This window comes from Eremomyces bilateralis (assembly GCF_010015585.1).
Source record: "Eremomyces bilateralis CBS 781.70 unplaced genomic scaffold P152scaffold_32, whole genome shotgun sequence".
Taxonomy (NCBI): domain Eukaryota; kingdom Fungi; phylum Ascomycota; class Dothideomycetes; order Eremomycetales; family Eremomycetaceae; genus Eremomyces; species Eremomyces bilateralis.
In genome coordinates this window covers 42,993-57,453 of record NW_022985098.1, presented here as the reverse complement: position 1 = coordinate 57,453, position 14,461 = coordinate 42,993, and the positions used below count along the sequence as shown (strand labels likewise).

The 14,461-nt window shown below is 51.9% G+C and overlaps 2 protein-coding genes across 2 annotated transcripts; both read right to left on the bottom strand.

The window, feature by feature from the left end:
• Nucleotides 1-5: 5 nt before the first annotated feature.
• Nucleotides 6-2,246, bottom strand: P152DRAFT_365092 (uncharacterized protein; the record flags this gene model as incomplete). Its single annotated transcript, XM_033675417.1, has 3 exons — nt 6-431; nt 483-542; nt 645-2,246. Coding segments are annotated over 3 exons (2,088 nt in total), but the record flags the coding sequence as incomplete, so codon positions are not given.
• A 3,668-nt stretch (nt 2,247-5,914) lies between these two features.
• Nucleotides 5,915-10,060, bottom strand: P152DRAFT_462242 (putative SNF2 family helicase/ATPase). The gene is made up of 4 exons (XM_033680296.1): nt 9,618-10,060; nt 9,509-9,535; nt 6,358-9,459; nt 5,915-6,303 (listed from the first exon to the last, which is right to left on the bottom strand). The coding sequence occupies exons 1-4, from the start codon at nt 9,744-9,746 to the stop codon at nt 6,181-6,183; spliced, it is 3,381 nt and encodes a 1,126-aa protein (XP_033530309.1). The 5' UTR covers nt 9,747-10,060; the 3' UTR covers nt 5,915-6,180.
• Nucleotides 10,061-14,461: the final 4,401 nt, after the last annotated feature.

Below are 14,461 nucleotides of genomic sequence, written 5' to 3'. Positions count from 1 at the left end.
AATGCCACCCGCACCGTGTTCCCATCCACCTCCGTCGCATCCAGCGCCATCTGCGCCTTCCCCGTTGACGCCTCCTGCGCGTACTCCACCAGTGCGGTCCCCTTCTCTGACCGCAGGCTGATCCGGCGCAGCTCGCCGTATTTTTCCGCAATGGCCTGGACGACGGCTTGGGGGGTGGTGGGCGGGAGGTTGGAGATGGTGATGGAGCGGGCGAAGGGGCGGGATTCGGGGGGTTCGGCGCTTTGGACGCTTCCGGGCGAGGGGGCGGCGCCGTTGCGGGGATCGGAGGGACCGGTGGACGAGCCGCGGTTGAAGCGCTCGGTGGCGGTGACTTTGAGCTTACGGCCTTCGCTGGTGGCGAGTTCGACGGTCATGGGACGGCCCATGAAGGAGCGGCCGTCCAGGATGGAGACCGAAAGGCGGGCGATGTTCTGTGAGGAGTTAGTTATGTTCGGTGATAGTACGGAGGAAGGGGAACTCACGGCATCTCGAAAGACGACGAAACCGACGCCTTTCGACCGCCCTTGCGGAATGCGAACTCGCTCGATGACCTTCACCCATGCGTCGGATGCGCCAGACGGTGGCGCATCCTGGTCTTCCTCGATGGTGTCCCCGTTCGTGGCGGCGGTGTCGACATCAGGGACCTCCTCCTTCATGACGTCCAGAATAAACGCCCGAACGTCGCCTTCCGACGCTTTGAAGGGGAGGTTCTTGACGACGATCTCCCGGCCCTCGTACATGGCCCCCTCGCGGTCTTTCTTCACGTTTGGATCGGAGATGTGCACCTGCATTTGGTATTCCTTCCCCTTGGCGTCCGTCAGCGGTTTCTGATGCAGCTTCTCGATCGCCGCATTCGCCGCGTCGGCGCTGTCCATCGTGATGTAGGCGAACCGACGGAACGCGTTCTTGGCCAGGTTCGGGAGGCGGAGGGAGAGGACCTGGCCGAACTCTGAGAACACCTTCTTTAGATCCTCCGACGCGAAGTCGCGGGGATAATTCGTGATGTAAAGCGTCAGGTCGCCGGCAAAGGTGATTTCAATTTCCTCGCCCTTGAACGGCCGGGTACTCCGCATCTGCGCGAACTGGGCATCTCCCAGCGAGTCGAATTCGACCAAGCCCGTTTTCGTCTCGCCGTTCGCGTCGGCCAAGAGGACCGACTTGATGTTGCCGCAGCCGCGGAAGAACTTCTTCACGTCGATCTCCGTGGCATCCTTCGGGAGATATCGCAACAGGACCGATCCATGCTCGCGGTCGCGCTTGGCCGGTTCCGCAGCATCGTGCGCGTCTTGCGTCTCGGACGCATCGGCTCCTAATCGGGCACGTTTGGATCCCGGCTGATCCGAGGCGGCGATGGAGAGCTTTCGTTTATTACCCGTCTCTCCAGCCGGCCCATTTGACTCCTGCTCCGCGAGCCACGCCTGTTTCTGCGCGGCGACCCAGTCTTCCTGCCCCTTCTGCCACACGGCCATCTCCTGCTTCCGTCGCTGCGCTAGGACTTCCCGCGCTTTCGCCGCTTCGCCGGAGGCCGCGATGATCTCCTTGGCTGACTCATGCTGTTGCACGTGGTTCTCGAACGACGCGATCATCTTCTCGGGTTCGTCAAGCGTACTTACGGAATGCAACGCAGCTCGAAGCACGTTCGTCGCGCGTCGTGGGAATCGCATATCCTCGCTCACCGAATGATGATCCATTCTAGCACCTTCTAGCCAATGGTCCCACAGAGCCATCTCGCAGATATAGTACCGATCCCAGAATTCGTAGTAGTCCGCGAGTGTCTCCTGCAGTTTGCTCCAGTATATCCGCGCATCGTCGACTCGTGATCGCTGGAGGAGATACTTGACATAGATCCGCTCCAATCGGAAGTGAGGATCGCCGGTAATGCCGGGGGTCTTCCCGTCGGCGTATTTGCTGTAAGCCTGTTCTGGAATCTCCTTGCTTTTGGCCACGATTGCGCCAACATGCTCGATCGCACCACGAATGCCGATTTCAGCATTCAAAATATCATCCCCGTCAGTCTCGTCCGGTCCGGACTCCAGGGCGCGACGTCTGAGATAGCCGCACCAGCTGACCTGGAATGCAATCACTTCTTCCGGGCCTCCAATATCTTCGATCAGATTATGCCGAGTCGCACTATGCTTCATCTCCTCGATCATCTGATAGGGGGCTCCATTGGCTTCCATATGCAGGATCAAGAGCGACCATAGCGACCCGCTGCCCGGACAATGGAATACAGCACGGTCCAGAATACTTCGCACAGTCAAAGGCGCGGAGCCGGCGGAAATGTACCGCGGCTTTTGTCGCGGAATCGCCGCGGCGTCCCGGTCTTTCGTCCAGATGATCCAGCGCGTCCATGCGTCGGGATTGTCCCCTAACCTCGCGCAGAAACGTCCGAACAACGCATTGACGCGGTCCTCCCATTCTTCCTGGCTCTGTGGGAGCTCGTCGAGAGATGCTTGGTCCGGGAGCTCTCCCGTCTGCCAATATCTACCCATGCCTGTCTCGAAGTCGAGATATTCTTGCCATTGCGCGTATTGATCTTCTTTCGATCTCGTCATTTCGACTAGGTTCTCGATATCTTGGGAGAACTGCGTCTCGTAAGGTATTCTCCGTCGGAGGAAGGCCTCGACTTTCTCAGGAGGGGAAAATTGGGCGAGGAGCGTTTGCGCTTCCTCTTCTCGATCCATCAGAGCTAGGAAAACGGTATAGTTTTCAAATGTCTGTTGCCATTCCACGTGCGGTTCTCGTAGGGCGAAGGTGAATAAGTCATTGCATTGTTTGGCGACGGCCATTCTCCTCTCCGCCAGGCCAGTTCCATCCACTTCTCCCTGAAGGGTGGCTAATTGCGACTGCGCGCACTTCCAAACCACGTCCACGATCTTGCCTAGGTGACAAGGACTGTATTTCGTGCTCGCGACAGCGTCATATGACACTTTGATGAAGGCATCCCAGGTGAACGTTGATTTGGCACGATCTTCCATCCCCATCTCCTGCCAGTGCGAAATCGAATCAACGTCGTGACCAAAGTCGATCTCCAATGAATCATGGTCGATGCCGATGGCGGCCTGATGCCACCAGAGCGCCGCGAGTTTGACCCGTTTGACCCAAACCGAGCCGCTGACCGCTTCGAACGAAGGACTCAGGCCGATCAGAGCCGCCATGGTGTCCACATCGGGTTTCATGGCGAGAACCAGTTCGAATTGCTTCAAGGAGAGAAGTTCGTTGAAAGGTTGCCACCGACCCAACTGCTCCACGGTGATGAGCGTCAGCGGAACAAATGCCTTAGCACGTGCCCTTCTAGAACGACGCGCGGTACCGTTTTGATCTGTGGTTGTGTCCTGCGGAGCTCGGAAGTTCTGGAGCCCGCGGTGTAACAGGTCGATGAAAGCCATGCGGGACTTTGCATCTTCGGGGTTCGAGATGACGGCGCTGTAATGTTCGTTCAACTCGGTTTCCTCGGCGTCGGTTAAGTATGGTGTCGCGGAGAGTCGGGGAATGCTTCCAGGTCCGGATGCCTGGTCCATGGTCCCAGAGGAAGGAGTGCGGACTAGGTGCTTGAGGGTGTAATGGATGGAGTGCTTTATATTGGGCGATGAAACCTGACGCTGCTGCATCGAAGCCAGGTCGGCCAAGGTGTCCATGCCAGCCGAGCTATTCTGTCGCTGTACCGCGCCGACGCTACCACTTCTTGCTTGACCCTGCTGATGTGGGAGAGTTGTAGCGGCATTCGTTCGTGCTGATGGCATCCCGAGGACCGGACTGAGCATCGACGGGCTCTGCACCGCGGATCCAGGCTGCGTAAGGCTCCCTACTGGCATCTGCAGCCCGATGGGACTTCGCTGGGCATTTTGTACATGTGCCATACTGAGTCCCCGCGATTGCGCCTCCGCCTGAGCAGCGGCGACATGCGCTTCGCGTTCTTCCGCCCGTAGTCGACTCAACGCCTCCTCTTGCTGCTGTCGTAATTGCGCGGTGTATTCTTCAGGGACTTCCACCGGGGTACCCAGCGGTGTCAAGCTGCCTCGCGCCACGGGCGAGGACGGTTTGGAGTCCGCATAAATCTCTCTTGTCAGGCCGCTTGATTTCCGCTTTTGATTTGTCGGGCGCGTTGAGCGGGTATTCCGCTTGGGAGAAGCGGATGGAGAAGCAAACGGGGACATGGTATGGGGCGGCGCGGCGGGCGGAGTGTGCAAAGAGGGAGTTTCGCGGTCGTCATTTTGAGCCGGCGCCGGGCTTTCGGATGGGGAAAGGAGGGAATTGATATCCATCTTGTTTGATGCGGACTCGAATCCTGATTCGTAAAAGAGATGTGGGTGGGTGAGATAGGTACGCAGAGGCCTTCATCTGATGGGTTATGGTCAATGGACACACTTCAGAAGCATGGTATGCGTTTCAACGCCTGGTGAAAGGATCGATGAAGAGAGTCGTTACCGATTCGAGCATGGATTCCGCGGTGGTTCAGCCGATTCGAAAATGCAATAATGAGAGCGCGGTGCACGGCGCAAGTAGCATTCGTGTCAGTGATGAATGGACGAAATGGACGAGCTCAAAAAGTCGCCAGGCGCGTCTTGGCTTCAGGGAGCCTCTCTCCACTCATCGACACACGGACACACTAACAGTCGGTTCTTCAGTTCAGTTAGAGGCGTACACTGGTCTCCACGTCTTGCGCCAGGAGTGGAGGCTAGTCCTGTGGTAGTACCGTGGTGACGTAGGAGCTCACAGTAGAAGAATGAATTAAGCGGAAAATCTCAATTAGACCCTTTTTCCAAAACCCCGGACGAAGCTGGTGGATGATCTCGTTCAAGTTTCAATGGGTGCGAAGATTGAAAATCCAGAGGTGCTCCTCCGTATTAACCCTTAGGACGGACTGCTTCATCGAATGAATGCATGCGAGATGATGGATCTACAGGTGTCATACTCTTCCAACATCATCACGATTCACGAATTACGAGGAGAGGAAGGGCCAAGGAGAGCAGAAACCCGGGTTCCAATCACTGTATTACTGTGCACGAGAATGGACACGCCTAGGCCCTGATATTACATCTCCGCCTGTTCCGGAACCCTGGTGATCAGAATATCGGCTGCTGCAGGCAACTCCTCGCCGTGAACCCTGAGCTGGGATCGTTTCCCTTGTCACACACTTAAACACTAAAGTACACGTTTGATTGCTTCAGCCGCCAAATTGCTAAGCCTAACTAAGAACAGTCTTTGCACACACTGGGACTTGGGAGAGGATGACAGAGAGCGGATCTCCAATATTAATGGCATCACCGCCGCAATCTCCTCTCCTCCCCAAGCTATTTAATCCGAATCACCATCTCGATTCTCTATCCTTCCCCAGATGCACTGACTGTACCACCCTCCATCTCGAAGGTCCCATCGCTGAGGCGATGAGGTAGGGCAAGGAGATACAGCTATCTCCCGAGGCCGTTGCCAAGTGTCGTCCGACATCAGCTTCGCCTATCACCCACGCTTGCGGAATTTTCTCCAGACACATATCACGGTTTGCCAGGTACGAAATACAGGTACCTCTATCTAATTAAACAGACTGTGGCTAGCAATGGGATTTCGGGCTCAAACAGCTGCTTCTCGAAGCATTGGTAGCATCTCTGGCACCACTGGAACCGCTACGGTAAGGAACTTTCAGCTACCGTACTTAAACGGCTTGATCAAGCTCTGTCACTTTAACCAGCGGACTCAACATGTCGAGATGATTCGAAAAGGTACGTAACTCATGTCTTTCCTCTCAACCCTTCTATCCAATGATGAACCTTTTCAATCAAGTTTCAAGACGGAACGGAGAGACAGATGTGCGTCTGTCTCCGTGAATGATAAATCTTACTCTGATCACCACACTCCACTTCGACGGCGATTTCAAATTACGACTGGGTGCAATTGCTAATTGACTTGCATTATTAGGTACAGCTCGCGGATCGCATGTATCGCGCCCCTCCCATCTGACGAGTCGAATAAGCCCGAATGGCATACGGGAACACTTATCATAACCATGGTGGCGAGCAGGATGCTCATACACGTATTCCTCAATGTGTAGATCTAAGATCTAAACCTAATATATCATCATTCCATTGCGACGCCGCCTCATGTCTGGACTCCGTAACCGACAAACTTTTCCGACTCCCAAACGCCCAGTTACCATCGGTGAAAAGTCCTTCCCATCACAGCTTATTTCTTCTTGCTCTTGGACTTGGATCGCGATGGGGCAGATCCGGTGGACACTTCGCTCTGCGCTCGAGAGGTGCTCGCGGATGTGGCTTTACTACCCTTGACCGTGTCGAGTTGTTTGTTCTGCGAATCGAATAAGTATATAGGCGCGGTAGAAATAAATGAATCCGCGCTTACCTTAACACCACTCTTGGACTTCTTCTTCGCCGGCACGTCCTCCTCCTCGACCTCTTCCTCCTCATCCTGCGCCCGCTTGCCCTTCCCCGCGCCATTAGTGACCTTCCCGTCGCCGCTCTCAAACTCCCGAGCGACCGTCGTCAGCAGCGTCGTGCACCGCCGGCCGATCTCCACGGGCGTGCGGCTGAGGAAAAACCAATCGAACCGGAATAGCGGCGAATCGCGGATGTCGTCGCGGATCTTGTCGTAGATGCCCTCGGTGTCAACGCCGTGCTTGTCGAGCATCACCAGCAGGAACCGGTCTTCTTCCTCGGTGTACACCTTCTTGTTGGTCGTCGAGACGGAGTAGTTGATCTTCATCTGCTGCAGCGGCACGCGGTACATGGCGAGCTTCTTCTTGAGCATCTTGCGTTGGTGCTCGATCTTGCGGGTGCGCTCCTCGCCTTCCTCGATCGCGTGGATGTACTTCTCGTAGTTATGGATCTCCTTGTGTTTTTTCCAGAACACTTTCGCGTACTCGCGGACTTCATCGACATCCATGCCGTCCACCTCCTCGGCGATGCCCTCGTAGTTGTCCCGCCCGTATTTAGCCGATCCGTTGATGAACTGCTGGAAGTCGCGGCGATTCCAGTCCACGAAACCCATCTGCGACAACCGCTCCTTTTCGGCTTTCTCGTCCTCGGTGAGCGGCTCGGCATTGTCGATTTCCTGCTGCTCGAGCTCTTGCTCCGCTTGACGGGATTCCAGCTCCTCCTCGGGCCCGTCAGGAAGTGGTGCCTTGATGTTGTTCTCTTTGCGGTACCAAGCTGTCTCCTTGTCCTGAAGCTCGCTCAGTCCGGGCGGGAAGAACTGGTAATCGTGGATGGTGATCTGTTTCGGTGCGCGTGGGATCTTCGGCTTGGTGTCCGCAGTTCGTCCGCCGGTCATCAAAGCTTGTCGGTAATACTTGTCGATCGAGTAGGCTTGCTCCTTGCGCTCTCGCTTCGCCGGATTGATCCAATTCAAACCAATATCCTTCTTCGGAGCGATGAACTTCTGACCATTCCACTCGTACGCGGACTCCGACGTGAACTTCTGTAGGTCATCGATACCAAGGTTCTCGTATTTGGCATTCAGTTCCGCCGTACGCTCCTCACCACGCTTCAGGATGGCGTCGATGTCATCGTCGGTGAGTTCGCCGCCGGAATGGGCGCCAATGGCACCTTGCGACTCGAACACCTTCTCAGCACCATGCTGAATCATCGACAGCAAATTCTCCTTCGACGCGGCCTTGGTCTGCGGCTGCCCAGCACGACCTTGTTGGATGACGACCTGGTCCAAGCGAAGCTTCTGAGCGGCTCGCTCCAGGACCTTCTCTTCGATGGCGTTCTCCGTGATAAATCGATACACCATGACTTGCTTCGTTTGTCCGATACGATGGGCACGGTCCATCGCCTGCAAATCCGCCTGCGGGTTCCAATCGCTGTCGAACAGGACGACGATATCAGCCGAGGTCAGGTTGATTCCCAAGCCCCCGGCGCGAGTGGTCAGAAGGAACAGAAACTTTTCGGATCCCGGTTTATTGTATTCATCGATGGCGGCAATGCGATCCTCGTGTGCTGTGGAACCGTCGATGCGGCAATATTTGTAGCCTCGGAAAACCGCATAATCTTCGAGAATATCCAGCAGTCGGCTCATCTGGGAGAAGATCAAGACCCGGCTGTCCTGCGCTTCCATTCGCTTGAGGAGTCGGTCGAGCATTACCATCTTCATCGAATTCTGAACCAAATGCTCATCGGTAGTATAAGGTGGACCCGGCTCGGCTCCGTCAAACAGGTAAGGATGATTGCAACATTTCCGGAGCTGCATGACGATATTCAGTAGCCGGGTCTTCGACTCTTTCTTACCACCTGCACCGTTCACGGCGTCGATGTCTTTCTCGAGGATCTTCTGGTACCATTTGACCTGCATTTCGGACATGCCGATGAACAAATTGACCTCCTTCTTTGGAAGCAAACTCTTCTCCACATCGGACTTGACACGACGAAGCAGGAATGGTCGAAGGACTTTGTGTAGTTGTTGGACAACGGTATCCTGATCGGCATCCTGGCCAGAAAACCACTGATCGAAAGCTTCCGCGTCACCAAAGACATCGGGGAGCAGGAAATTCAACAAGGCCCAAAGCTCGTGTAGGTTGTTTTGAAGGGGTGTGCCGGTGATGAGGAGTCGGTTTCGGGAGTTGAACAATCGGATAATCTGCGCCAACGACGACTCTTCGTTTTTGATTCGGTGCGCTTCGTCGATGATGATGTACTCCCAGGCAAACTTCTTCAAATGCGACTTTTCGCGAAGAATCATCTCGTAGCTCGTTACACACACATCGAACTTTTCGTCGATCAATCGCTCGCTGATGAGCTGTGCGCGTTCATCTTTCGCTCCTTGAAGGACGAGCACGTTGATCTCCGGGATCCACCTCTTGAATTCCCGATTCCAGTTATCGAGGGTGGATTTTGGAACGACAACCAAATGCGGTCCATTGATGTCGCAGACAAACCGCAGGTAGCCCAGGAATGCGATCGTCTGGAGAGTCTTTCCCAGACCCATCTCGTCTGCGAGGATGCCAGAAATGCCGTTCTCATGGAGAGAAACTAGCCAATTCAGGCCAGCAATCTGGTAATCTCGCATCTCCCCACCTTGAATGAAGGCAGGTGATTCACGGAAAATGGTCTCTGTTTTACCGTATTTCTCATCTCGGATTAACTCCGCGTCCTCCTCTTGTTCCGTTCGGCGACGTCGATCGGCGGCAGCACCACCCTTCCTCGAATGGCCTTTCCTCGCCTTTTCCTCGTCCTCTGCCTCTCTTCGGTCGATTTCGACCATAATCTCCTTGACTCGTGGGTTCGGGTTCGATTCGATGAAGTGCCGAAACAGGTCAGTCAGACCAAGCAGGTATTGGAATCGTCGGATGGAGTCGTCCTCCTTCGACTCGGCCAAGCGACTGTTCTTCTTTCCGTATATGCTTTTGCGAAGTTGGAATGCTTGGGATCGTCGCATACGTCCATCGGCCTGGGCTTGGTCTCCTGCAACGCTGCTGGCCGTGGTATTTGGGTTGGTGTCGGAATCCTGGGTGTAGTGTGAATAAGAATCAAATGATGTATATTGATAGTCTTACTGTATAGTCGGGTGTTTCCTGATAGTCCTGAATGGTTAAGAGTCAGAACGCATAGTCCGCAACATTGTGACGATAGGCTGATATTGAAGGGGGAGAGCAAGAAACGTACGGCCATGGGTTCATCGCCTGCGTCGCCATCATCCTGGCCCACAGCAGCCCCAGCATCTGTCATAGACACGTCTTCGTCCCGGGGTGACGACTCCTTGGAATCTGCATGCCGGGTACGTGACGGAGCCATCATGACCGCGGATGGTTCAGCACCGTATATTCGCGATCGATCAAGTCAACTGCAGGATGGTAGTCAATTCCAAACTGGTCCAGCAAGTCGAGTAGTGCAAAGATGAATTTCGAAGGAACACCCCAGTGGAAAGGCAAGACTAGAATGAAAAGTTGCGGTTGAATATGTTGTGAAGTTGGCTTGACCGCTTGAGAGTTGGAGTTGAACCTGAAGAATCACGACGCGTGCATTCGCGACAAGAATGGCACTCACGTGACTTTTACGTGGGCCCTGGATTAGTTGTGGCTTGATTAGTTGTAACTAGTGGCTGGGAATAGGGCAGTCCAAATGAGCTCATCTGGATTAAATGATGAATTACAGAGGAATCTCATAAAAGGTGGCAGTAATGGGCTCGTGCGTTGCTGATTAATCATGCTGAGTCATCATACTGAGTCATGTAACGTGCCTATTTTATGAAGAATTGAAGATTGAGGCTATGTACAGAGTATATACACGCCCATTGCTTGAACAATTGCGTACTAAGATGCCCCCCAAAGGGCGCATCCCCGATGTAGAAATACTCAATTCCTTTATACGAATAAAACACCTTGATTACGCTACAGATAGAGCTATCTGTAAGGCGTGTAAGACAGAACGATCCTGGCAAACCACCGACCTCCGGACACACCTCACACGCTGCAAGCCATACCTTACGCTTAATGGGAAATTACAGACGTCAATCCAGCCGAAACTTAGGGTGCCGTCGCTCTCTGCGCTACAAATGAGGACTATCCAGTTGGATATGACAATGGCTGTCATAATGGATGCCTTACCGCTTGATGCTTTTGAGGAGAAGAAGCACCTCGCGCGTATCTATCGCACGTTCTATCCTCTTGTCAAGCCTCCTACACGGAAGGATATCGTCAACGACTTTCTACCAGGTTAGTTTAAGTACTCTTTTATTTCTCCCAGCCACTAATTAAGTAGAACTCTACGAACGTTGCCGGAAGCAAGTTATGCCTATTATTCAGAGCTCCTCCACAATCAACCTTATTGCTGATGAGTCGAACAACATACGCAAGAAACGAGTCCAGAATCTCTGTGTCAACGTGCCAGAGTACGGCGCCTTATATATCAAATCCGAGATCCTCGCCGGCGAAACCTTAAATGGCGAATGGAGCGCGGGGTGGCTATACAAGTGCATGAAGGAACTATGCAATGGCAACTTCACACGGATCAATTCGGTTACAACAGACACCTGTGCTACACAGCTTAAAGCGGCGACGATACTCAGCAAGCAACCGGAGCTTCGACACGTATTCTTTGTACCGTGCAATAGCCACGGCTTGCAGCTCCTTATTAAAGACATTGTGTTACTCCCGTGGTTCGAAGAACGGTTCCAAAAAGCACAGGCTATTGTTACGGCATTTACCTCCTCTCCAAAGCAACTAGGTATCCTCCGAGAGCATATGCAAAGTACAATGCAGAAGGTATACTCCTTTACCTTATCTGTTATTACTAGATGGGGTACTCAAGTATCAATGCTCAAGTCTGTCAAGCGAGCACAACCGGCCTTATTACTGTACTTCAACAGCCTACCAGACGAGGTAGGCGATTCGGTAAACGAGCTTAAGGCGGTAGTCTGGGATCGACAATTCTGGATTGACATCGAATTCATCCTCCACATTTTGGAACCGATCGATAGCCTTATTAAGCAGTCAGAATCGGACTCTGCAAAGCTTCACCACGTCGTGACTAGCTGGAAGCAAGCTCAACAGCACTTAGCCAATATCGTTCAAGAACGTCCTGATATCGATGACCTCTCAAAGATCCCACAACTCCTGCAGTCTCGATTTGAACGTCAAACGACAGATATTCATATTGCTGCGTTCCTTCTTAACCCACATACGATCGGCGACGACTCAATACCATTCCATACAGCCGCACAGGTTTGGGAGAAGCTTAATAACTTCTTAAAGAGGATGGGGGTGGATTATAAGAATGCTATAACTCAGATCATTGAGTTTCGGGGGCGTGAAGGACGATTCAATATGGGACACTTTATATGGGAGCATAAAGAGACGATTAAGACTTTCTGGCAGATTGCGTCCACATTCGCCCCAGCAGTTGGACCTATTGCATTGAGACTGGCATCAACTCCTTGCAATTCAGTGCCCTGTGAGCGCTCCTTCTCTATACTCAAACTATTACAGAACAAGCTCCGTTCATGCCTTGAGGGTACGAATGTTGATATGCTACAATTCGTGTATATCAATCAGAGAGTATTTGATAGGAAGGGAAGAGACCATGCTAGCGAGATTGAAAATGCAGCGGAGGACTTAGAGGAGGAGTATATTGAGCTTGAAGATGGCCTTATTGAGGCGGGAGAAGATCATGTAGATAATCCTATGCTATTGTAAACACGAAAAGAATCAATATCTTTAGGATTAAAGCTTCAAATACGTTAACAAAGAAAAGCAGTTGAAGGTAGGAACCAAGTTGGCTAGTATTTATAAGGACGGCGAGCCCTAATGTACATACACGTCCATTACTGTTATGGTTTGGTCATTTGAGTGATGAAGATGTCGATTACAAGACTTATACAGTTGGAGAGAGCTATGAGAACGGGTATTAGGATCTCCTGCAAATACTGCTGCGGGTGCCTCAGGCACTAATATTTGGGTAATGCTATACCTAATTAGGCTAGTATTAATGAGGGCATTTATGAGCGCTAGAGCTAAATCGGGTTAGATTTCATGAAGACTTTATGAGGACGGCGTGCCCTAGCTGGGAATCAGAGATCAGAGGTTACTTAGTCATCGCATCCTGTAGCTTATGTAAGTCAGGGTGTATCTATGGTCCAAAGTCCAAGGTAAACTACTTCTGAGTTCTGACCGATTACAAGCCTCTCACTGCCTCTGAACAGGTATCCTATTGCTTCCGTGATTGATTGACACGCCAAAACAATCAACACCTACAGAGAGCCTGCGCACTTCACGAGTTTTCACTATCCTCATCTTATAGACTTTAGAAAATAGTACTATCGCAATACCAGAGACATCTTAGCCCTTGCACATCTTCATATTATATACATAATCCCATCCCCGCCTAGTAATACCTATTAGTTGACAACTTCCTGGCCAGCTTGTGGAGAGTATACGTACCGGGCCAACTGTCCACCGGTTTGAGGAAGTGTAGCCGTTTGAGAGACGGCGACGAGGAGAGCGAGGGCGAGAGTTTTCATGATGTAGGCCTAATGATGGAATCGATAGGCGAGAGTTAAATCAATAAGGTGCAGTTTACAAGTACTAGAGGCTTGAAATGGTAATAATAAGTGGAGTAAAGTTTAAGTTGCTGCTTTTGCTAGACTAAGGAGTGCAAGCAGTGAAAATGTGACTGTACACCGACTGATGGTACTGCTGGCGGCATTTCGAGATCTATCACCCTTTTATAGATAAAGCGGTGTCTCCTGATCCTGTTGAGTTTATCATTCCTTCCTACCTTAAGTTGCCAATCGTTAACATAATGGGAAACGACAGCTAGACTAGCTTGTCTCACAGCAAGGGCTCCGTGTTATATGTAGTGCCATGAAATCGAACCTTAGCAGCGCCAGCTACTGCGACTATGTCGCACCTAACAGTCTGTAAACTGCATGACGAGAACAGGAGACAGTTGAAGAGTGTGGTGGCGTTGAAGTCGGTCGAAAATAGTCGATATATAATCCTGCAGTTATGTCTTTTCTAGCCGGAGCAAAAGCCTTTACCTAAACGCGGCTTTTCTTCAATCTAGTATTCGTGCTTCCGATTGATTCATTCGTCGAGGTCAAAGCCATCTACACTACTTTTGTGCGAGGCGGCACGAACTCCATATATCGAAGATTAAATATAAGTGAATTCATAGAACGATCGACCGGAAATGAATTAGTAGACTATCGGAAGTAACTACTATAGTAAGGCATTTAAGGTACCAGAATAGGCTATCCCTATGTTTCATGCAGCTGCTCCGTCCCCGTTCTAATATACAATCGATGCATGGGTAAGCTGCTATTGTGCAATATTGCACATACCTCCGTAGTCATCGCGGTGGCCATTCAGTGGATTATCGAACTACGGTATCTACCGATCCATATCATCAGCAACATTCGGATCGTATTCCTCTGATTGCCCTACCACTGTATCTGCTGTGGCTGTTTCGGACTCAAGATCCTATATATCAAACTCTTCGTCTGTATCTTTACAGGCCTTCATCATCTCAATGGTAGCATAAGATCCGTGGCCATCGCCTACTAATAAACGCCACTCATCGTGTCCGTTACTGTCAGGACTGGTTTCAGGGAGGAATTTCTTCTCCAGCCATTTAAGACCAATCTCGTTAGAAGTCCACGCATTCTCTGATGTCGTAAAGTGCCAATCGGTCAGGCCCTTGGTTGAAGAAGGGAACCAGGTAGTCTGGAGGTTTTGGCCTTTGAAGATGATAAGGGGGGAGACTTTTCGACCTTCTGCGGAAACTGCTTCGATGATGGAAACCCATTCGCGATCACCAGGGACCTTAACGTACGTACGTTTACGTTTTCCGTTCGTTGAGGTCCTTATAACTCTCCCATTCATTCCTACGCCAAGAATTATGCCGTGTTCATCGAAATTCCACCTTTTCGCGGCCCGCGGGTTTGATCTTGTACTGGTCGCAGATCTTCTTGTATAGGTCCAGGAATTCCGAGATGACCTCTTTTGTTGCGC

What these genes read in the sequence shown, in the direction of transcription:
- P152DRAFT_462242 (XM_033680296.1), bottom strand. Translation starts at nt 9,746, where the DNA reads ATGGCTCCGTCACGTACCCGGCATGCAGATTCCAAGGAGTCGTCACCC. An exon ending in AGGAAACACCCGACTATACA is followed by an intron (nt 9,460 to 9,508) that starts GTAAGACTATCA and finishes CACTACACCCAG; the next exon opens with GATTCCGACACCAACCCAAA. An exon ending in AGTCCAAGAGTGGTGTTAAG is followed by an intron (nt 6,304 to 6,357) that starts GTAAGCGCGGAT and finishes TTCGATTCGCAG; the next exon opens with AACAAACAACTCGACACGGT.